Source organism: Rhinatrema bivittatum, chromosome 8, assembly GCF_901001135.1.
Source record: "Rhinatrema bivittatum chromosome 8, aRhiBiv1.1, whole genome shotgun sequence".
NCBI classification, from domain to species: Eukaryota; Metazoa; Chordata; class Amphibia; order Gymnophiona; family Rhinatrematidae; genus Rhinatrema; species Rhinatrema bivittatum.
The window spans coordinates 141800545-141825016 of NC_042622.1; the positions used below are offsets into that span (position 1 = coordinate 141800545).

The 24472-nt window shown below is 44.7% G+C and overlaps 2 protein-coding genes across 7 annotated transcripts in view; one reads left to right on the plus strand and one right to left on the minus strand.

Annotated features, from left to right (window-relative positions):
• PDCL (phosducin like) overlaps positions 1 to 15279 on the minus strand; it is a 46036-nt gene extending 30757 nt beyond the window's left edge. For 3 of the 4 annotated variants that reach the window (XM_029614928.1, XM_029614931.1, XM_029614930.1), the window contains exon 1: positions 14741 to 14976. In XM_029614928.1, coding sequence (XP_029470788.1) covers positions 14741 to 14767 — 27 coding nt within the window. In that variant the 5' untranslated portion in view covers positions 14768 to 14976. Of the gene's footprint in view, positions 1 to 14740; positions 14977 to 15258 lie in introns of those variants that run through there. The other variant, XM_029614932.1, reaches the window with a different exon arrangement.
• ZNRD2 (zinc ribbon domain containing 2) overlaps positions 4327 to 24472 on the plus strand; it is a 44613-nt gene continuing 24467 nt past the window's right edge. The window contains exon 1 of one of the 3 annotated variants that reach the window (XM_029614936.1): positions 4327 to 4452. The gene's annotated coding sequence lies outside the window, so the exon portion shown is untranslated. Of the gene's footprint in view, positions 4453 to 14961; positions 15092 to 18386; positions 18578 to 24472 lie in introns of those variants that run through there. The other 2 variants (XM_029614934.1, XM_029614935.1) reach the window with 2 other exon arrangements.

Here is a 24472-nt window from a genome sequence, read left to right on the forward strand (position 1 = left end):
CTCTGAATACCCACCAAAAATTCTATTAAACCCATCTGCTTTTGCTTTTCTGTTACTAAAAATGTCATCTAAATACCACGCAGATAGTTTGCACCTCACTACAAGTTCATCTGTGACATTGCTTTGAACAGGGCTGCTCCCAGAAGTAGGAGGAAAATTATGGGGCGGTGTTAGAATTGTTAAAAAAGGGATTTAGCAGAAACAGTCTCTTCACTGCAGCCTAACTCCGCTACCTCAAGGTATTTGTGGTTCAGGACACTCAATCCATTTCAGTCTGGATTTCATCCACTACATTCCATGGAGATGCCCCCTTTGTGCGAGCTTTAATTCCTTTAACTTTCTACATTACAGCGGTTAGTTCTCATCCTCATTTTATACGGTCATTTTTTTCTTTTTTAAAAGACTGTTGTGTATTATTGTTTCTCATATTCTGAATAATGGCTATTCCGATAATCATGGGTCAGAGACCCTCAAGAGATTAAAAAACTAGAAGACTAACCTATATTAAACACATATCTACAATTTCAGTTCCATTGTTATAACATCTCTTCTTTCTATACTGTTGGTGAATGCTCAAGTCAGTAAAAAGCAAAAAAAAATTTCCCTATTGATTTGCCAGCAACCAAATTCTGATTTTATGAGAACAGAATCTTGGGTACTAGATTCTGATGTTGTTACACTCAGTTTATTACTTCCCTCAGGTTACTTAGCTATATCAAGACTTAGACCTAATCAGCAAGGGGGCAGTCTATTAACATCAAAAACATATCCCCAGTAAAAGTAAATCTTGAGCCCTGTGATCCATATGAAATCCTACTAAATTTCTATAAAACTCCTTAAACGTCTGCCTAGTTTACTGTCCTCCACGATGTCTCTCCTCTGATTGAAGTTTGTCCACTTTACCAGTGGACCTCAATAAAACCATTATTCTTTGTGATTTCAATTTGATGCGGTCCCCATTTCCGCTTCAGCTGAAACACTTCTCCTAGCTCTATCATGAATGGGCTGGGAACAATTGATCACATTCCCTCCACACAGGCATAACCACACTCTGGATTTATTTTTTGAAAATTCTAATTTTATTTATCCTTCTACAGCCATCCTAAGTCATCAAGTAGTGCGATGATCAGATCACAGCCTGATTTCTTTCAAAATATCCCCTGTCAATATCTTCTACCCCAAAACCAAATTCCCAGGTCTGAAACTTCCAGGAGTCATACTGACCCTGATCTATTTAAAGGCCTCATTACTCAATAATATGCAATCTTTTGACTATACAAACATCGAAACAGCTACTAAAACCTGGATAGAAACTTTAATTCTATCCATCAATGAAACTGCCCCTTTAAAAAAAAAAAAAAGTCTCAGCCAAAAAGAAGTCATTATGCTCCATGGTATACCACTGAATTAAAAACTATGAAACAGAAGATTAATACATCTTGAAACATCACTGGAGAAAAAAATCCCATTCTGCAGAGAAAAAACAGAATATATCCATTTAAGGAATTACCGCAAAAAAAAAACAAAAAAAAAAAAAACAATCCAGTCTGCTACTATGCTCAACTTTTCAAAATAGACAGATCACTGGCTACAAAATGTTCTATTAACAACCTATCATCTCCTGAACATTGTAATCAAACAGGTTCCTTCTTCATTCAAAGAACTAAAGATTTATGACAGTTTCTCTCACCTTCCCATCCCTGTGCATACTACAAGTCTCTCACCTGACACAAAATGGGACTCCTCGTCAGTAAATTCAGACACTATGAAACAGATCATAACCAACAAGAACACTTCAATCTATCCACAAAGTAACTGCCCAATAACAGTTTTAAAATGTCAGTAGTGATATATCCACCCATACTATCCTTCGGTACAATACCTGACAAGTTAAAACTAGCCACTGTCGCACCAATACCTAAAAAATCCCCTGCTGACTATAACAATTTCACTAACTCCCCCTCCCCCATATCATCCTTACCTTTTTTTTTTTTTTCTCAAACATACTTGAGACAGTGGCACTATACATTGAAGACCATGCTATTCTAGACCCTCATCAGTACAGCTTTACAGAAGGGTTTAGCACAGAGATCCTTTTATTGTCCACCTTTGATACCACATTACATGGGTTTAAATCCTACACTAAGAACATAAGACCTGCGTGAGACCAAAAGTCCATCAAGCCCAGTATCTTGTTTCCAACAGTGGCCAATCCAGGTCATAAGTACCTGTTAGGATCCCAGGGGGTAGACAGATTCCAAGATTAAGCAGTGGATTTCCTCCAGGAACTTGTCCAAACCTTTAAATGCAGCTACACTAATAGCTTTCACCACATCCGCTGGCAGCAAATTCCAGAGCTTATTTATGTGTTGAGTAAAAATATTTTCTCTTATTAGTTTTAAATGTATTACCTAGTAACTTCATTGTGTGTCCCCCTGGTCTTTGTACTCTTTGAAAAAGTAAACAACCTATTTACCCCTTCCACTCCACTCCACTCATTTTAAAGACCTCTGTCATATCTCCCCCAGGCTGAAGTATCCTAACCTCTTTAGAATTTCCTCATAGGGGAATTGTTCCATTCCCTAGCACCAGGAAACAGCTTCTGCTCTTTTTACAGCCTCTTTGCTGACTCTTCTCTGATTTAGTCTGCTTTAGTTCCAGCCTCAGCCATGGGCTTCTTACCTTCAGTTTCTGAGACTCCGTTAGCTGCTTTCAGCTCAATCAGCTGATTCAAGTCTTGCATTAATGAAACCTGCCCTAGCACCAGGAAAGGCACCCTCTGTGTTCACAGCCCTTGTGTCAGACTCTAAATCTGTCACCCCTAGCTTCTCCCAAGCCTGCTAAAGTTCCAGCTTTAGTCAAGTCTGCCCTAGCTTTCAAGAAGCCAGTCTCAGCAGCACAGGCCCTGGCTCCTAAGGCCTGATACCCCATAAATGTATCTGGAAAACATCGTTACATTATTTACATTTCTGTGTCTATCAGTAAAAAGGAATAAGTATGTACAAAATTATGGTGCACATCTGAGAAGATGAAAAACAAACAATAAAAATGAGTGTATTTTCTTCTTCAACCCAAACATGTAAACAAAAAAAACTTCCTCCCAAGTGAGAAAACATTAGTGACTTCAAACAATAAAAATGCAAGTGTTATGTAATAAAGTTGTGAGTAATGTAACAGTGATTGACACAACAATGTATATACAAATATTGGTACCTCCACTTCCCTGCACTCCCACCACCCAGATACAAAGGGGATAGGAGTTACCTCAGGGCCCATGCCCTGCATCAACTACTCTCCCCCCTTTTATTGCTCACAGGCCTGGCAAGACCCCTTCAGGAATTCTCTCTTCTTCTGACTCCCTCCATTCTGTCTTTCCATCCTGGATCCTTCTCTCTTCCATTTCATCTCCCCATCCCAAATACTCTCTTCTTAACCTCCACTCTATCCCACGTAGGTCTCCTCGTCCTCTCCCCCCACATAGGGTGGTGGAGGGGACAAGAAAAGGAGACCCATCAGGCCGATGCAATAAGAAACGCACAAGAGAGGGGGGTGCTCATATTTAGAGTCCATTTTCCTAATGCGCGTGTTTTCACATCCCCTGACTGCGAGCACATTTTACTCCCATTTCCAGAGCTGGAGTTAATTTTCAAGCGTGGAAAAAATGTGCTTCGGGCAACAAGGCTTTGGGTACACTTTCCTGCATCAGATGGTAATAGCTAAGGTCTTCCTTTACATGGAATTTAAATGCGATGGGCGCTATCTGGTACACATTTGTCAGAAAGCGCATTTTAAATGCAATAATCTCCCTGCTGCATTGGACGCTATTAGTGCACGCCCAAAACACACGCGCAACCAGATGTAAAACTGTGCGCACCTTATTGCATCGGCCTGTCTGTAGTGCCTCTCTCTCCCATGTCCCCGCCACCACTAAATGTTGAATGCATAAAAATAAATACCTAAAAAATCTAATAAATGTAGATCTTCCCTCCTCCCTTTGATTCCTAGTATTTTCAATCTTTTCCTCCCCTCCCAGTTGTTGCACGCGTGGACTCTTGTGCTCAGGTGGAATTGGTGCAACCTGTAGGGAGGATCCCTGCAGGTTCCCACCATCAGCAGGCGAGCTGATCGGGAGCTGAGACCCAGCCCTCGGGGTCCAGGGCCAGCTGGACTTGGGCGCGGGCCTCTGTAGGGGTGGAGATCTGACGAGGATAAGGTGCAGGCCAGGGTCTAGTGCAGGTAGAATCGAGTCAGAGTCCAGGCAGAGATCAGAGTCAAAGTCAGAAGATCCGTTTGAGGAATGGAGAGACAGGCGGGAGGGTGAGGGGCAACACGAGTAGGAGCGGAGACACAGAAGACTGACCACAAAGAAAAGGAACTGGAGACACATGCACCAGACTGCCAATCCAGTAACACAATAAGAAACAACGAAGCCAGGAACAGGAACACGCTGAGGCAAGTCATTACTTCCAGAAGTTAACCTATTGCCAAGGCGCCGAAGGAACATCCAGGAAGGATACTTTTTTTTTAAAAGTATTGGGGCAAAGTTAACTATTTGGGAATATTATTTAGTGTGTTTGTGTGTTTGTGCCTTTAATAGTCAGTCAGTAAATAAAACAAGTTAGACTGTTTGCATTTTTAAATAGTCAGTCAATAAGGTAGCAGTAGGTAGTGTGTTTATTTTTTAAAAAGTCTGCCTGACTATTAAAGTGTCCTCCAGACTTTTAAAGAGCTAAGTGTTTTATTTAATAAATAACTGAGTGCATTGTATTGAAAAACAAAAAAATCCACAAAAAAAAAAAAAAAAAAAACCCAACAAAAAAGTAGCCAGAAGCTAGAAATAAGCTAGGAGCAGTATATACCAAAGTAAAAAAGTTGAATATTTCAGCTCAGTTACTCACCTTAGAAAGGTGTTGAGGTAGTGTGATTAGGTTTGAATAGGGAACAACATTTGTTAATCAAGGGAGCTGTGAGTCACTCAGGCTGACTAACTAAAGTTAGACTGTTTGTAATTCCCAACCCTCCCACCCCTCGCCCACCCACCCCAAGCTCATCCCTTAATTTATAGGCAGGTGCCACTTGCACAAAAAAAAAACCCAAAAAAAAAACAAAAAAAAAAAAAAAAAAAAAACCCCATCAACAAAAACTTTATTGAGAATTCGATCAGACCCCAGTAGGCCACTACCAGACATATAGTGAATTCACTAATACATTTAAAGGAACTTAGACACATTCCTAATCCCATAGCAACCTAAAACTTAACTAGGAACTGATCAAAATTGAGATGAAGGCAGCAGTCCAGCAGCAAGAGGGGGGCTTCCCAGTCTTTTGCATCGAGTGTCACATGTATGATTTTTTACCCACCGGTGAGAAGTTGTACATGTGCACGCGATGCAAAGAGCTCCTGGCTCTCAGAGAACGAGTCCGATCTCTGGAGGCTAGAGTGGCAGACCTGGAGGAGCTGAGGGAGACAGAGAGGTATATAGATGAGACCTTCAGGGACATAGTAGTCCAGTCCCAACTTCAGACTGGCAGCCCTGGTGCTGCCTTGGAGGAAGAAGGTCTCATAATGGGAGAGCACCAACCAGATGTAGCAGGAAAGGATCCTGTAGCAAGGACCTGCTCTCTAGGTGATGCATTGTCCTTTCGCACTGAGGATATCTCCCCAAGGCCTACTGCCCAGGAGGGAAGGGTTAGGTCGGCCGTCATAGTTGGTGATTCGATTATTAGGAATGTAGATAGCTGGGTGGCTGGTGGGCGTGAGGATCGCCTGGTAACATGCCTACCTGGTGCGAAGGTGGCGGACCTCACGCGTCACCTAGATAGGATTTTAGACAGTGCTGGGGAGGAGCCGGCTGTCGTGGTACACGTGGGCACCAACGACATAGGAAAATGTGGGAGGGAGGTTCTGGAAGCCAAATTTAGGCTCTTAGGTAGAAAGATTAAATCCAGAACCTCCAGGGTAGCATTCTCTGAAATGCTCCCTGTTCCACGCGCAGGTCACCAGAGGCAGGCAGAGCTCCGGAGTCTCAATGCGTGGATGAGACGATGGTGCAAGGAAGAGGGATTCAGTTTTGTTAGGAACTGGGGAACCTTTTGGGGAAGGGGGAGTCTCTTCCGAAGGGATGGGCTCCACCTTAACCAGGATGGAACCAGACTGCTGGCGCTAACCCTTAAAAAGGAGATAGAGCAGCTTTTAAACTAGAACAAAGGGGAAAGCCGACAGTCGCTCAGCAGCGCATGGTTCGGAGAGATGTATCTTTAAAGGATACTAATGATGCACTAGAATTAGGGCATCCCGACAGTGAGGTTCCAATAATTAGAAAAGTAGTCCAAATGCCTGTAACTAAAAACTCACCTGAGCTAAAAAATTCTAACTTATCCCTATCAATTAAAAAGCAGAATAAAAATACAATCAAAAAACAAACTTTGAAATGTTTGTATGCTAATGCCAGAAGTCTAAGAAGTAAGATGGGAGAATTAGAATGTATAGCAGTAAATGATGACATAGACTTAATTGGCATCTCAGAGACATGGTGGAAAGAGGATAACCAATGGGACAGTGCTATACCGGGGTACAAATTATATCGCAATGACAGAGAGGAGCAGTCGGGAGGAGGTGTGGCGCTTTATGTCCGGGATGGCATAGAGTCCAACAGGATAAACATCCTGCATGAGACTAAATACAAAATTGAATCTTTATGGGTAGAAATCCCTTGTGTATCAGGGAAGACTACAGTGATAGGGGTATACTACCGTCCACCTGGTCAAGATGGTGAGATGGACAGTGAAATGCTAAGAGAAATTAGGGAAGCCAACCAAATTGGTAGTGCAGTAATAATGGGAGACTTCAATTACCCCAATATAGACTGGGTAAATGTATCATCGGGTCACGCTAGAGAGATAACGTTCCTGGATGGAATAAATGATAGCTTTATGGAGCAAATGGTTCAGGAACCGACGAGAGAGGGAGCAATTTTAGATCTAATTCTCAGTGGAGCACAGGACTTGGTGAGAGAGGTAACGGTGGTGGGGCCGCTTGGCAATAGTGATCATAATATGATCAGATTTGATTTAATGACTGGAAAAGGAACAGTGTGCAAATCCAAAGCTCTCGTGCTAAACTTTCAAAAGGGAAACTTTGATAAAATGAGAAAAATTGTTAGAAAAAAACTGAAAGGAGCAGCTACAAAAGTAAAAAATGTCCAAGAGGCGTGGTCATTGTTAAAAAATACCATTCTAGAAGCACAGTCCAGATGTATTCCACACATTAAGAAAGGTGGAAAGAAGGCAAAACGATTACCGGCATGGTTAAAAGGGGAGGTGAAAGAAGCTATTTTAGCCAAAAGATCTTCATTCAAAAATTGGAAGAAGGATCCAACAGAAGAAAATAGGATAAAGCATAAACATTGGCAAGTTAAATGTAAGACATTGATAAGACAGGCTAAGAGAGAATTTGAAAAGAAGTTGGCTGTAGAGGCAAAAACTCACAGTAAAAACTTTTTTAAATATATCCGAAGCAGAAAGCCTGTGAGGGAGTCAGTTGGACCTTTAGATGATCGAGGGGTTAAAGGGGCACTTAGAGAAGATAAGGCCATCGCGGAAAGATTAAATGATTTCTTTGCTTCGGTGTTTACTGAAGAGGATGTTGGGGAGGTACCCGTAATGGAGAAGGTTTTCATGGGTAATGATTCAGATGGACTGAATCAAATCACGGTGAACCTAGAAGATGTGGTAGGCCTGATTGACAAACTGAAGAGTAGTAAATCACCTGGACCGGATGGTATACACCCCAGAGTTCTGAAGGAACTAAAAAATGAAATTTCAGACCTATTAGTAAAAATTTGTAACTTATCATTAAAATCATCCATTGTACCTGAAGACTGGAGGATAGCAAATGTAACCCCAATATTTAAAAAGGGCTCCAGGGGCGATCCGGGAAACTACAGACCGGTTAGCCTGACTTCAGTGCCAGGAAAAATAGTGGAAAGTGTTCTAAACATCAAAATCACAGAACATATAGAAAGACATGGTTTAATGGAACAAAGTCAGCATGGCTTTACCCAGGGCAAGTCTTGCCTCACAAATCTGCTTCACTTTTTTGAAGGAGTTAATAAACATGTGGATAAAGGTGAACCGGTAGATATAGTATACTTGGATTTTCAGAAGGCGTTTGACAAAGTTCCTCATGAGAGGCTTCTAGGAAAAGTAAAAAGTCATGGGATAGGTGGCGATGTCCTTTCGTGGATTGCAAACTGGCTAAAAGACAGGAAACAGAGAGTAGGATTAAATGGGCAATTTTCTCAGTGGAAGGGAGTGGACAGTGGAGTGCCTCAGGGATCTGTATTGGGACCCTTACTGTTCAATATATTTATAAATGATCTGGAAAGAAATACGACGAGTGAGATAATCAAATTTGCAGATGACACAAAATTGTGCAGAGTAGTTAAATCACAAGCAGATTGTGATAAATTGCAGGAAGACCTTGTGAGACTGGAAAATTGGGCATCCAAATGGCAGATGAAATTTAATGTGGAAAAGTGCAAGGTGATGCATATAGGGAAAAATAACCCATGCTATAATTACACGATGTTGGGTTCCATATTAGGTGCTACAACCCAAGAAAGAGATCTAGGTGTCATAGTGGATAACACATTGAAATCGTCGGTTCAGTGTGCTGCGGCAGTCAAAAAAGCAAACAGAATGTTGGGAATTATTAGAAAAGGAATGATGAATAAAACGGAAAATGTCATAATGCCTCTGTATCGCTCCATGGTGAGACCGCACCTTGAATACTGTGTACAATTCTGGTCGCCGCATCTCAAAAAAGATATAATTGCGATGGAGAAGGTACAGAGAAGGGCTACCAAAATGATAAGGGGAATGGAACAACTCCCCTATGAGGAAAGACTAAAGAGATTAGGACTTTTCAGCTTGGAGAAGAGACGACTGAGGGGGGATATGATAGAGGTGTTTAAAATCATGAGAGGTCTAGAACGGGTAGATGTGAATCGGTTATTTACTCTTTCAGATAGTAGAAGGACTAGGGGACACTCCATGAAGTTAGCATGGGGCACATTTAAAACTAATCGGAGAAAGTTCTTTTTACTCAACGCACAATTAAACTCTGGAATTTGTTGCCAGAGAATGTGGTTCGTGCAGGTAGTATAGCTGTGTTTAAAAAAGGATTGGATAAGTTCTTGGAGGAGAAGTCCATTACCTGCTATTAGGTTCACTTAGAGAATAGCCACTGCCATTAGCAATGGTTACATGGAATAGACTTAGTTTTTGGGTACTTGCCAGGTTCTTATGGCCTGGATTGGCCACTGTTGGAAACAGGATGCTGGGCTTGATGGACCCTTGGTCTGACCCAGTATGGCATTTTCTTATGTTCTTATGTTCTTAAGGCCTTATATACCGTGGGGGCTATGATGTCAACAAGACCCGCCTCGGCTGGATTCCTGCCGCTGGCTCTTTAAATTGCACAAGGTCGGCACGCACCCTAAAGAAGAGCAAGGCCAGTGATAGCTGCGTCCTGTCACGTGTGCTGCACGGCACGCCGTCCTGTTACAGGAGGCCGATGCATCACCGGGCTTCAAGGCAGAGGTAAGTGCAGTGGCTCACAGGAGGATCCCGCGAGCTGCCAAATGCAACAGTACCCCCCCCCCCCCCCCAAACCCTTTCCCTGAGGGTCTGTTTCCTGAGAGCATGAAACTTATGGTTTTATTGTTTTATATACCGTCACATTAGCCGTGGCCTTCATAACGGTTTACAGTTTAAATACATTTAGGAAATACAACAAAATATTCAATAAATAGTGATAACAGCTAAAAATTTAAAAGGAACATCAATAGAAAGTTTAGCTATTAAAGATAAAAAGCAGTGTAAAAACAGGATAACATTTGTTCATAAGATAGTACTAAAATAAATTCTACTAAAACTAATAACGAACATTAAAAACGTTTTTAGACAACTGCCTGTAGTTCATTTTCTGTGTATGCGCACTTAAAAAGCCAGGTTTTAAGTTCGGCCTTAAATTTCCTTTTATCTGACATTAGTCTCACATGTGTTGGTAAGGTATTCCACAGTTTGGATCCCACTATAGACATTGCGTGCTCTCGCACTCGACTCAGTCTTGCAGATCTTATGGTTGGAATAGACAGTAAAGCCTTGTTAGCAGATCTTAAATTCTTCTGGGGTACATGTAGCTGTAATGAAAAGTTCAACCATTCTGTTCTGTCTCCATAGATTAGGTTATGAATTATACATGCGGTTTTGTAATGGATTCAGTGATTTATTGGAAGCCAATGAAGAGAAGTCAATACAGGGGTAATATGGTCGAATTTCTTTTTTCCTGTAAGAGTAGTTCTAGCTGCCGAATTCTGCAGGACCTGTAATGGTCTAATTGTTGAGGCAGACAATCCAAGAGAGTGTATTGCAATAGTCTAGATTTGCAAAAATAAGTGCTTGAAGAACTGTCCTATAATCATAGTGGTCCAAGAATGGCTTAAGTCTTCTCAATGTTAATAATTTAAAGTATCCTTCCTTTAATTTAATTTAATTGCAATATGCTTTCTCATGTTCAGTTCTGTGTCTAAGACAACCCCAAGATCACGAGCAAAATAAGAAGGGGTTATTTTAACATTTTTGTCAAGAATCAGATCAGGAAGACAATTATAACTACATTTTCTCTCTAAAAGAATTGCTTCAGTTTTATTCATAATAAGTGTTAATTCCAAATTCTGAGATAGTTGCTTAATAGCCGAGATATAAACGTTAATTTGATAAGTGTGTTCTTAGCAGGTTAGCATCCAAGACATTGGAGGCTGGCTCCCATGTGTTTTCCTCGGGGCCATACCCCTTCCAAGAAATGAGATATTACTATCTCTTAACCCTTTGCTTGATGTCCATAATCTCATCCACGTCGAAGACTGGATTATCTTCGCTTTTGAGCTCAGGTGGTATAGGTGGTGCCCTGGAGGGCCAGGACAGTACTAATGATTTCAACAAGGAAACAAACCTGCTCTCCTTCTTGAACAGACATTTCTCTAATTTTGCATATAATCAGTTCTCAGTTGCTGCAGCACCTGACGTATGTCTTGGCAATGGGCGTTGAGATCTCGAGAGAAGATGAGGATATCGTCAAGGTACATGACAACACAGACGTAGAAGAGATCCCTGAATCTCTCATTCACCATCTTTTGGAAGACAGCCAGGGTGCTACATCCCCAAGGGCATCACCAGGTACTCATACTGCCCATCCCATGGGTTGAAGGCTGTCTTCCATTCATCTCCAGAGGGAATCTAGATTACATCGTAGGCTCCACAGAGGTCTAGTTTTGTGAAGATCCTTGCACCTTTGAGGCAGTCTAATAACTCAGCAATCAAGGGCAAGGGGTACCTGTCTTCTTGGTAATAGCGTTTAGTCTGCAGTAGTCTCTGCAGGGACAGAGTGATTTGGGGACAAAAAAAGAAACTGGTTCCGGCCAATGACATGGAGTGTCAAATGAAGCCTCGATCAAGGTTTTCCTGAATATATTCGGATATCGCCTTGGTCTTTGGGAAAGGCAAGGGGTAGATCTGCCCTGCGGTGGCTTGGAGTCAGGTAGCAGTTCTATGGTGTAGTCGTACTCCCTCTAGGAAGGCAGAGTCTCTCCACTTTTTTTTTTTTTTTTTTTTTTTTTTTTTTTAAGAGAAGACGTCAGCATAGTCACTGAACTGTGGAGGAATACCCGGCAAGATGGTGGCCAAGGGAAGGCTGAGTGGAGGTTTCACCTGCTCCAGAGAGGAGGCGTGATAATTAGGGCCCCACCAAAGACCACGATCAATGCAGCCTGTGAGGTCAATAAGTACATCCAGGGTTTCCGGAAGCTCACAGGTGGCAAACTCATCTTTTATCCTGTAGGATAAACCTTCCAAGAAAATAGTACAAACACAATCTTCTCTCCAATTGAGCTCGGAAGTTAGGGTCCAGAACTCATAGTCCATAAGAGAGGAAGAGGTCTGAGCCTGAGGTTGCCAGCTGGCCAGGCTCAAAGGCTGTTTGGAAGACTGCAACAAATCAGCTTAGATCCTGGAGTAGCGGATCAAAGCATTCCCACATTGGTGAGGCCCAGGCAAGGGCCTTACCGTCGAGGAGATAAAGTATGGAGGTAGTTTTGACTGAATCCTGTGTGAATAGTGCTGGCTGTAAGGAAAAGTGCATAAAACATTGGTTAATGAAACCACAAAACTGCTTCGGGTCTCTGGCATACCAGGGAGGAGCAGGCAGATGCAGTGTAGGGCTGCTTAGTGCTGCAAGAGCGAGGGCTGCTGCCGCAGAAGAGTCAGAGCTGCTGGAGCTGCCCTTGCATCCAGGCAGGTATTTAGGCATTCCAAGGAAGATGCCAAATCTCCAGGAACTGCTGTTGCTCCTGGAGTTTGTGGGCTAGACCCAGAATGGCGTGAAAGGCAGTCGCATCCGCCAGGTCCATGGCCATCTGTAGCACACATGGACCCTTGTGCTGAGGTGGAGTTGGCTCAACCTGTGGGGAGGAGCCCTGCAGATCCCCACATCAGCAGGCGTAGCTAACGGGAGCAGAGGCCCAACTGGAGCTTCACCAATGCCATCCCACATTCCCCTTAGATGAAGCCCTTGGGTGCCAGGGCTAGCTGGACTTGGGCACGGGCCTCTGTAGGGGTGGAGAGGGCACAGGCCAGGGTTTAGCGAAGGTAGAATGCAGGTGGAGTCGAGACAGAGTTCAGGCAATGGTCTGTGGCAGGTGGAGGTCAGAGTCTGTCTTCAGGTACAGTCAAAGCCAGAAGATCCGTCCAAGGAACCAAGGGAAATGGAGAGACTGATGAGAGGCAAGGAACAAAATGAGTAGGAGCAAAGACACAGAAGACTGACCACAAAGAAAACAAGGAAATGGAGAAAAACGGACCAGATTGCCAATCAAGAACAGGATTAGGAACAACAATGCCAGGAACAGGAACACAGGAATATGCTAAGGCAAATCACTACTTCCAGGAAGTCTACCTATTGCCAAGGCATCCAAGGAACATCCAGGAAGGTCTTATATAGTGTGGGGGCTACGATGTTACCAAGATGCATCTCTGCTGGTATTCCCTCCGCTGGCCTTTTAAATTACACAAGGTCAGCATGCGCCCTAAGAGGAGCAGGGCCAAAGACGTCTGTGTCCTGCCGCCTATGAAGCCGCCTATGAAGCCGCCTATGTTGTACGATGTGCTGTTGGACCATGACATGGCCTGCCTCCGCATCTTGGGCTTTGGGGGTGGACCTAAGTGCACCAGCTTGCAGGAAGGCCCCCTGAGCCACCGAACGCAACACCATATCCCCAGCTCTTTTTTGGGCTCACCAGCCAGCAGTCCTGTGATCTTGCACTGCATACTGTGAGACTGGTTCTACACAGCAGAGGAAGCTAACATACTATTAAGCGCTGCTCCTCCTGCCAGATCTGCCCAGTCCAATGGGCTATGTCGGTGGTCCTGGGCTACTCCTTGTACCATGGCACCTTGGACAACTGCTTGGCTTGACCAACCACTATCCTTCCAGTCCCCTTGGCCCGTAACATTTTGGACTTTTTCCCTTCGCTGTGCACATCCTCAATACTTCAAAAAAAAAAAGTTATACCTTCCAATGTACAAAATCCAGAACTCTTATTTCTCAATTAGACTACTACAATCTGCTCCTCACAAGTCTACTGATGAATGATCTCACCCCATTATTCAAAATCAGGCTTTACAACTTATCTTCCTCTAACTTGCTTATAACTATATAACCCCTCTTCTCAAATTGCCACATTGGCTCTCCATCCACTCCTATAAGATTCAAAAAGCTTATGTTTGTTTTAGGCAGTCACATTGCAGTTCCTCGTTACTTCTGCTTCTATTTCCCCAATCACTCCTCAGGCAAGCTGCTCCTATCTATGCCCTTCCACCTCCAATGCCAAAATTTCGACTCCACACTTTCCATCTCACTGCATCAAATTTATTTAGTAAAATTCTTCTACATGCATATTATATGCCAGGCAAGTTACATGTGTAAATTAGCCACATTCAAAAATGTCATAAAAAGCTTTGTCTCATGTTACATGAAGTAGTATTGTTATGTGACAGGCTTTTTGTGAGATGTTGTGTATCTCTTAACACTTTAAAAAAATGTTCATAAAACAGATACATTTAGGCACAGACTAACAATACTCAACTCAACTAGGCCACTTGCTATCTCTCCTTCGAAACAGGTTCATATAAAAAAAAAAGTCACATCCATTGTAGATCTGGGAATCCCTCAGTTTTTTAAAGCACCTTTGTCTTAATGGCATCTTTAAAGATAGCTGAGGACTTGCATCATCTCATCAAACAGATCAGCCTTCCTTGAACACCTTTGCCAGGGTGCCTTCCCTTATCAGATTCATCCCAAAAGCTCACTTCTTCGAATTTGCTTTTAGCACCTAAACAGCATGTTCTCCCACTCATGCAACAGATTCATCAATCTGTGCTCTGCACTGAGGAGAGCATTTCTTAGTTTATTTCACAGAATTGGGGTTAATATTCTAGGCCTATTATTTATATATAAAGATCCTGCTTGCCGTTTTCAGGCCAAACGCATAAGCGTAATTTCTACACTTGTTTACATTCTCTCCCTTCAACATTTCTTTGTTGCCCCTTTCTCACACAGGAGGTCCCTCTGCCACTATCATTAGGATCGCGACATGAGACTCCCCCACCTTCTCGCACCTACCTGCTGCTTCCAGCCGCACCGCCCCATTCACCGGCCCAGGGGCCCTGCGTTCCAAGCCTCGTTATAAATCAGACCGCCGCTTATCTTCGGTGGTGGTTTATTCAATAAGTTCTTTAACGTTAAGAGTGGGAGCATGGGGGCGGCTTAGACTGGGAGCGAGGCTTGGAACGCATGCTGTGCCAGTCATTATTGCCACAACGTGGAACCGACAGAGCGGGCCGGAGTAGGTGACCAGAGTGGCTACTATATTAATAGTCTCACTACTCAAATTTTATTCTAAAGACAGCAATCACTGGGTAAAGTTCTGAGCCCATAAAGTAAAGACAGAGCTCAGAAAGAACAAACGCACAGGTAACGCCCTTTCCGGCAATTTTGCTACGGCAAGTGATGGGGATCAGGCCTGTGGCCCATTTAGCGATTTTGTCGCTAAATCTGACGATTTTAGAACTGTGAACGTGACAGGGAGCTACTTTAACTACGTTTGAACAATTTAGCTACAAATATAATGGCTTCCTCACAGCTCTAAAATTTCCATCGGGCACCTCTGGTGACGGGAAAGTGCAAGCGAGATTGCGAAGTCCTCTGGCTAGAGTGTCCCAAGTGCAAGAAGAGAGCGCGACCTCCTCTGACTAAAATGTTGAAGTTAGTGACTGGTCGTGCCTCTTTCCCCCTGCCTCAGTTGCTCACTCCTTAAAACAGGCTTTTGCTGTCCCTCTCACGCTGGTTCCCGGGATAACATGAGTCTCACTGTCTGTGCGGGAAGGCTAAAAATTGACAGCAGCAGCCATCCTTTTTATTACTGTGCTGCTGGGACAGGGGAGATTGCCTTTCTCCCACAAGGGCACTTCCTGAGACCGGGGGACAGGCACAGGCTGAGCCTCGTTCCCGGATTCCTTTGCTAGCAAGCCTTTTATTCTCTTCCTCTTATGACTGTGGCAGACGAAAAAAGTGTCAAGTGCTTGCTAGTTTGTTTTCATTGGCTATCGCTGAGGGAGTACAGAATCAGTACTAATAGATTATTCTTAATATAGAAACATAGAAATGACGGCAGAAAAGGACCAAATGGACCATCCAGTTTCCCAGCAAGCTTATAGTAGCACCAGCTGTGCCATACAGGTCTCCCCCATAAAGGTATCTTCAGGGGATGGCAAGTGCTGTGCAAGTTACCTCCAAAGTTTCCCAAACTGTTAAAGTCAGACCCTTGTTCATTGTTGTATGAGTCCGATTCCCCGTTATCACTTGCCATTGAAGCAGAGAGCAATGTTGGAGTTACATCACAAGTATAAGGCTTATTGGTTAAGGGTAGTAACAGCCACATCAGCAAGTTACTCCCATATTTATCTGTTTTTCCAGACGATAAAATTCATGTCCTTATTGGTTCCTGTCCAAAACTAATTCCCCATTTCCTCTTTTCCCCATGCTATTAAAGTAGAGCGCAATAATGAATTGCATCAACAGTATAAAAGCTTGTTGGTTAAGGGTAGTCACAGCCACACCAGCAAGTTACTCCCATGAGCTCTTTTCCTCATTTCCATACTCTAACCTTTAGGGATCCACAGTGTTTATCCCATGCCTCTTTGAAATCCTTCATGGTTTTTGTCTTCACCACCTCTTCCAGAAGGGCATTCCAGGCATCCTCCATCCTCTCCGTGAAGACATTTCCTGACGGTTCTGAGTCGTCCTCCCTGAAGTTTCATTTTGTGACCCCTAGTTCTACCGATTTCTTTCCAATGGAGAAGGTTTGTCAAAATGCGTATCATTAAAATATTTTAGGTATCTGAAGGTCTGTATTATATCTCCCCTGCACCTCCTCTCCTCCAAGGTAAACATATTTAAGTCCTTCAACCTCTCCTCATAAGTCATTTGATGGAGCTCCCCCACCATTTTTGTCACTCTTCTCTGGACTGCATCTATCTTGTCTCTGTCCCTTTTCAAATACAATCTCCAACACTGTACACAATACTCCAGGTGAAGCCTCACCAAGGACCTCTAATAAGGGGGATTATCACCTTTTTCATACTGGTTATTCCTCTCTCTGTGCAGCCCAGCATTCTTCTGGCTTTAGCTATCACATTGCTTTGCCATCTTTAGATCACTAGACACTATCACCCCAAGGTTCTCCTCTTGCTCCGTGCACAACAGGTCTTCACCCCCCCCCACCCCCCTCCCAGCACATACAGCTCTTTTGGATTACCACACCCCAGATGCATGACTTTGCACTTCTTGGCATTGGATCCCAGCTGTATTATTTTCATTCACCATTCAAGCTTCCTTAAATCACGTCTCATTCTCTCTACTCCTTCCGGCGTGTCCACTCTGTTGCAGATCTTAGTATCATCTGCAAAAAGACAAACTTTACCTTCTATTCCTTCCACAATGTCCCTCACAAAAATATTCAACAGGACCGGTCCCACTACCGATCTTTGCGGCATTCCGCTTATCACCATTCTGTCTTCAGAGTAGGTTCCATTGAAGTGAGTTTCTCCAATGCGTCTTGTAGTTCAATAGTGCGTAGGGCCAGGCCTGGAATGGCCTGCAAGGCATTGAGCTGTGCCGGATCCATGGAGTTAGCAATCTGTTATAATTAGTGAGGTTTGGGTGGACCCTTGGACACTGTGACAGCTGACCACGCCCATGGGGGGAAGTCCCGTGAGGGGACCACAGGTCAGGCTCAGCTTAGGACACAGCTGAAAGTCACCAACAAACAGAAAATTGACAATTTTATTATTTATTACCCATTATTAAATATTAAATTGAAACAGTATACACATATGATTTTCCCAAAATCATGTAAATGGTAACCCCAACCTATCTCTCATTTAGAGTATATTACTGAACTATGTAACCGTAAAATATTGGCACACCATGGATAACTTAGAAACCAAACCAACCTATTTCGTGCCGAAATGTAAACCGTTGTGATGGTATATTACTAAACGACGGTATAGAAAAATTTTTAAATAAATAAACAAACACAGAGATTGATCTTTTATTAGACAATGTGGTGAAGCCACCAGAGGTGGCAGTAGTGAGCAGCAGAAGTAGCCCGGCTGGGCTACTATCCCTCAGGCGCTGGAACAGCGATTCCTCCGGTAGCAGTGCTGTAGTGGAAAGAACTGAGAATAATGAGTACAGTGGAATATGCACAAAGCCCCAGTATGGAGAACCCCAGGATAGGGAGAGCAGGCCCTCGAGGAGCGAGTACCTGATCCCTGAGAGCTGAAAGTCTTGAAGGTAATGTGCTCACACAGCGGTTCCACGTAGGAGATGGCACTAGGGCTGGAATGGAGGCAGGCCCTCGAGTAGCGTGTACCTGGTTCCAGGGAACAGCTCTGAGGTGAAGATAGTAGTATTCACTGGTGTTGAAGATAGCGAATCCTTCCAGGCAGAAGAGAAGGAAGGAGAAGGCAGCGAGTCAGGGAACATGGGCCCTCGAGGAGCGAGTACCAGTTTCCTGATAGCGACCTGGAAAGCAAGTGAGGCCCCAGAGGAGTGGGTACCCCGTTAGCGTTAAGAGTCCAATGGAAGATTGGAGAGGCAGAGTACCTGGGTACGGAGAGAGAATCCCATCCGTAAGAATCCCCCTTGCTAACTCAAAGGCTAACAAACATCGTAGGCTTTAAATATCCGGGCAGCGTGATGTCATCACAAGGGGACGCCCCTGAAGTTCACGCCAAGTAGGAAATAAGAGTGAGGGCCGCGCGTGCCCTAAGGTACCAGCAGAGCATGGCGAGAAGCAGCTCCCAAGCCGGTCCGGGGACGCCGGAGAGGACGGCAGACAGACACTACGGCAGCCAGGCGTCCATCCACAGCGAGAGGAGGTGCAAAGAAAGAAAGGTAGGCAGAGTGAAGCCGTCGGGAAGGGATGGTTGTAACAGACAGGCCAAGAGAGAATTTGAGAAAAAGGTTCCCAGTGAGGCAAAAAAATATTAAAATCTTTTTTCAAGTACTTTTGAAGCAAAAAGCCTCTAAGGCAGTCAGTTGGGCTGCTAGATGACCAAGAGGGCAAAAGGGGTGCTCGGGAAGACAAGATAATAGCAGAAAAAACTGAATTAATTCTTTGCTTCAGTCTTTACAGAGGAGGATGTTGGAAATATTATCTATACCTGACACATTTTTTAATGGTGAAGATTCTGAGCAACAAAAAATATCTGACAATGGTGGATGTAGTAGATCAGATTGACAAACTAAAGAGTAAGAAATCACAAGAACCGGTTGGCATCCACTCTAGAGTTCAATCTGTAAAGAAACCAGAGACATGCACTCGAGTTCTAAAAGAATTAAAACATGAAATTGTTAATCTATTACTTAGTGATCTGTAACCTATCATTTAAAACACTGGAAGGTAATCAAAGTGACGCTGATTTTTTTTTTTTAAAGAGCTACAGGAATGATCTGGAAAACTAGACTAGTGAGCCTGACATTTGTGCTGGACAAAATGGTGCAAGCCTTTCTTAAAAACAAAATTACTGTTATGACCGCCGGCCGCAGCAGGCCGCGACCAGGGCCGACTGTCATGGCCGCCGGCCACAGCAGTCCGCGGCTGGGACCTAGCACTTACCCGTGGCGTTTGGTCTCTGCTGAGGCTCCTGCAGGTGCAGGGAGCCTCCAACGATATTCTCCGCGCGGCCTGGGCCGCTGCTTGGCTGGCCGCGGGGCTCTGGTCCATGTGGTGACTCCGCCCCTTTCTCTGCTGCACTAGGGCCGCGCGCGCGGCTGAAGACAGGATTTAAAGGGGCCACGACAGGAAGTGTCGTGGCTCCCTTCTGAAGCACCTCCTCCAGGTTCCTGTATTTTAGGGCAAGGTCTGCCCCTCAGACCTTGCCTTGGTATTGAGATTCCTGCCTGAGTGTGTTCCTGGCTCCTGGTTCTTGGTTCTTCATCCCGCTCTTCTCCCCTGCTCCGTGGATTGATTCTTGGTTCCTGACCTCTGGACTGGTGGACGTGTCTTCTCCTGGCTTGATTCTGGTACGGCGTTGGACCCTTCTCCTGGCTTGATCCCGGTACGGCTCTGGACTCTTCTCCTGCTTTGACCCTGGACTGGAGTCGGACCCCGCTGGTATATTGATTCTCGGATCGGTTTTGGACTCTTCCTCGACTCCGTCCTCAGACTGTCTCGACCTGCTGGAGGCGCCAGCCGTCTGGAACCCACGACCTGCAGGAGGCGCCTGCATCCAGACCTTCTACAGTCTTCAGAGGAGTCACCTAAGTCCCAGCGGCCGGACCCCTATGGGCTCCTCCTGGGGGGGGTCGCGTGCTTCCAGGGTGAAGACTTCTAGCAAGTCTCTACAGTCCAAGAGGCCTCACCCTTCGACAGTGGTCATCTGCCTCGAAACAAGGGTCCACTTTCATAACAATTACAGGCCATATAGATAGACATGACTTAATGAAAGAGAGTCAACATGGTTTTAGCAAAGGGAAGTTTTGCCCTTCCAATTTTTTAGACTTTTTTTTTAAGGTATAGACATGAAGATAAAGATGAGCCAGTTGAGATAGTATATTTGGATTTTCAGAAGGCATTTGAAAAAGTCCCCAACAAGATACTCCTCAGGAAATTAAGAAACCATGACATAGGAGGCAGTGTCTTGTTGTGGATTGGTAACTGGTTAAAAGACAGGAAACCGAAGGTAGGACTAAATGGTCAGTGATCCAAATGGAGAAAGATCATTAGTGGAGTACCACAGGGATTGGTACTAGGACTTGTTTAACATCTTCATAAATGACCTGGAAATAGGAGGGCAGGTGAGGTGATCAAATTTGAAGATGATACAAAAATATTCAAAGCAGCAGATTGCAAGGTACTGCAGAAGGAAGTTTGTGAGATTAGAAGACTGAGCAACTGAATGGTAGCTGAAATTTAATGTGGAAAAGTGCATAGTGATGCTCATAGTGAAAAATAATCCCAACTACAGGTACCCAATGCTAGGTTCTGTATTGGGAGTCACCAACCAGGAAAAGGACTTTGGAGTCTGTGTGGACAATATGTTGAAATCCTTGGCTTAGTGTGCGCTGGTGGTTAAAAAAGCAAATAGAATGTTAGACATGATCTGAAGAAGAATGAAGAATAAAATGGAAAATATCACATTGCTTCTGTATTGAGCCATGGTTTTGTGTATTGTGTGCAGTTCTGGTCACTTCATCTCAAAAAAGACACAGCAGAACTGGAAAGCAAAAATGATAAAGGGGATGGCATGGCTCTCCTATGATGAGAGGCTACATAGGCTGAGGCTCTTCAGCTTGGAAAAGAGATAGTTGAAAGGGGACAAGATAGAAGTTTAAACACATCATAATTGGGGTGGAATGTATAAAGAAAGGATGGTTATTCACCCTTTCAAAAAATATTAAGGAACAGCCATGAAATGAACAATCAGCAGATTTAAAACAAATCATAGAAAGTACTTTTCACTCAGTGCACAATCAAGCTTTAGAATCTGTTGTCAGAGGTTATGATCAAGGTGCCTAGCATAGGAGGGTTTAAAAGAGGTTTGGGCAAGTTCCTAGATGAAAAGTCAATAATGGATTACTACTGCCCCTGGGAGTGAGTAACGATATGAGATCTGCCAGGTCCTTGAGAACTGGTTGCTGGGTTCAATGGACCTTAGTCTGACCCAGCATGGCATTTCTTATTTTATCATCTCCTCCCTGGGTGATGAAGAGAAGAATGGCAGCTACTATGCTTACGTCGGGGGGGGGGGGGGGGGGGGGGGACACACGACAGGGAGGACTATATCCCTAAAAAAGATATAGTTGCATTGGAAAAGTTACAGAGAAGGGTGACCAAAATGGTAAAGAGATGGAACCGGCTCCCCTATGAAGAAAGGCTAAAGAAGTTAAGGCTGCTCAGCTTGAAGAGACGGCTGAGAGGGGATATAAAATCATGAGTGGAATAGAATGGATAAATGTAAACCAGTTATTTACTCTTTCAAAAAATACAAAGACTAGGGGACACTCCATGAAGTTAGTAAGTGCACATTCAAGACAAATCATAAAATTTCTTTCACTCAACGCACAATTATGCTCCTGAATTAATTGCTGGAGGATGTAGTTTTAAGGCAGTTAGCAAGTTAGCATAGCTGGGTTTTAAAATCGTTTGGACAAGTTCCTGGAGAAGTCCATAAACTATAATTAACCAGGTAGACTTGGGGAAAGCCACTAATTATCCCTGGGTTTTAGCAGCATAGGATCTATCTACTGTTTGGGATCTTGCCAGGTACTTGGAACTTGGGTTGGAAACAGAATATTGGGATTGATGGACTCTCAATCTGACCCAGTATAGGAAAATTAGTTCTTACCTGTTAATTTTCATTCCTGGAGTACCAAGGATCAGTCCAGACCGTGAGTTGAACCTCCCTTCCAGCAGGTGGAGACAGACCATAACTGAAAGGGTATCCTATATGAGGACAGAGCCTACCCTGCAGCCCTTCAGTATAACCATTGTCAAAGCAGAAAACAACAAAACCAGAATAGGATCAAGCAAGTAACCATAAAGCTAAATTGAGCAACTGTAGAACAATGTAAGAAACATGGTATAACTAACCGCTCTTGCATAGACTTGGTACTTGAACAACCAAGGCTTCCGGTGTAATTGCTCAGTATTCTTGCAAAGAATGAAGTATCAAAATCTGCGAATCTGCAAGAACAAACTTCGAACGGACAGAAAAGAGAGACAAACAGGGAAGGGGGTCTGGACTGATCCATGGTACTACAGGAACGAAAATTAACAGGTAAGAACTAATTTTCCTTTCCCTGTACATACCCGGATCAGTCCAGACCATGGGATTTACCAAAGCTTCCCTATCCTGGGTGGGACCGAGACAGTTCCGCTCGAAGCACTTGCCGCCCAAAAGAACCAAAAACCGGTGCTTGCACATCCAGACAGTAGTGTCGAGCAAAAGTATGGAAGGACGTCCATGTGGCAGCCCTGCAAATCTCTTGTGGAGAGACCGACTGGCTCTCCGCCCAGGAAGTAGCTTGAGAACGTAGCGAATGAGCCTTTAGGCCCTTCGGAACCGCCCGACCTTGACAAAGATAGGCCGAGAATATGGCCTCCTTCAACCATCGCACAATAGTGGTCTTAGAAGCCGGTTTGCCCCGATTGGGACCATTCCAAAGGATAAAAAGATGATCCGAGACCCAAAAGTCATTGATGACCTGGAGATACCTGAGTAGAACTCGTTTGACATCCAGTTTACAAAGATCGCCTCCAGCGGTACCTGCAATCTCCTCTGGAGAGAAAACTGGAAGCTCTACCGACTAGTTGACATGGAAGGTGGAGACAACCTTTGGCAAGAAAGAAGGCACCATCTTGAGGGAAACACCTGAATCAGAGAAGCGCAAAAAAGGTTCCCTACAGGACAGCGCTTGAATCTCGGAAATCCGCTGAGCGGAGGAGATAGAAACAAGGAAAACTGCCTTGAGAGTGAGGTCCTTTAACGTAGTCCGACGGAGGGGTTCGAACAGGGCAGCACAGAGGGCCCGGAGGAACAGATTAAGACTCCACGATGGGCAAGTATTGCAAGCGGGCGGATGCAGGTGTTTGACTCTCTTCAGGAAATGAACCACGTCCGGGTGGCCCGCTAGGGGATGACCCTCGACCCGTCCAAGGAGAGAGCCGAGAGCGGAAACTTGCACGCTCAGGGAACTGAAGGAAAGGCCCTTGGAGAGACCCCTCTGTAGAAAAGAAAGCACCAACGAGACTGGGGCAGAGCGTGCTGAGACACCTGACTCCTCACAAACAGTCTCAAAAACCTTCCATACGCGCACGTAAGCTAGAGAAGTTGACTGCTTCCAGGCTCGCAGCAAGGTGGAGATAACCTCCTCCTTATAGCCCTTACGCCTCAGGCGTCGCCGTTCAAAAGCCAGACCGCTAGACAAAAGCGATCAGCCTGGTCAAAAAATACAGGCCCCTGCCGAAATAGATGAGGAAGATGGCCTAGCCGAAGAGGGCCGTCCATCGCCAGGTTGATGAGATCCGCGAACCATGGCCTGCGAGGCCATTCAGGTGCTACCAGAACCATGGGTCCTTGGTGGAGTTCTATTCTCCTGAGAACTTTTCCCACCAGAGGCCACGGGGGGGAAAATGTATAGAAGGACATCCGTGGGCCAAGGGAGAGCCAGAGCATCCACGCCCTCCAAACTGTGCTCCCTCCAGTGGCTGAAGAACCGATTTGCCTTGGCATTGCGCAAGGTCACCATGAGGTCCAGGTGGGGGACTCTACCTGTCGACAATCAGCTCCATGGCTTCTTCCGAGAGTTCCCATTCTCCTGGATCGAGCGATTGGCAACTGAGAAAATCAGCCTGAACATTCTCCTTGCCCGCGATGTGGGAGCCCGCCAGGCAATCCAGATGTCGTTCCATCCAGGCGAAGAGACGGCTGGCTTCTAGGGCCACCAGGCGACTGCGGGTGCCCCCCTGACAATTGTTGTAAGCCACGGTGGTGGAGTTATTGGACAGCACCCTCACCACTTTGCCGCGTATCAGGGGCAGAAACTCTTGCAGAGCCAGACGCACCGCCCAGGCCTCCAAGCGACTGATGTGCTAGCGAGTCTGAACCGGCGACCAGATCCCCTGAGTGGACTGGGACAGGCAGACCGCACCCCAGCCCGAGAGACTGGCGTCCATGGTTACTATTGTACACTGTGGAGCTTGAAGAGGCATTCCCCGGAGAAGATGAGGAAGCGAAAGCCACCTCTGCAAGGCGGCGACAGTAGAGTCCAAAAGCAGGAGGACTA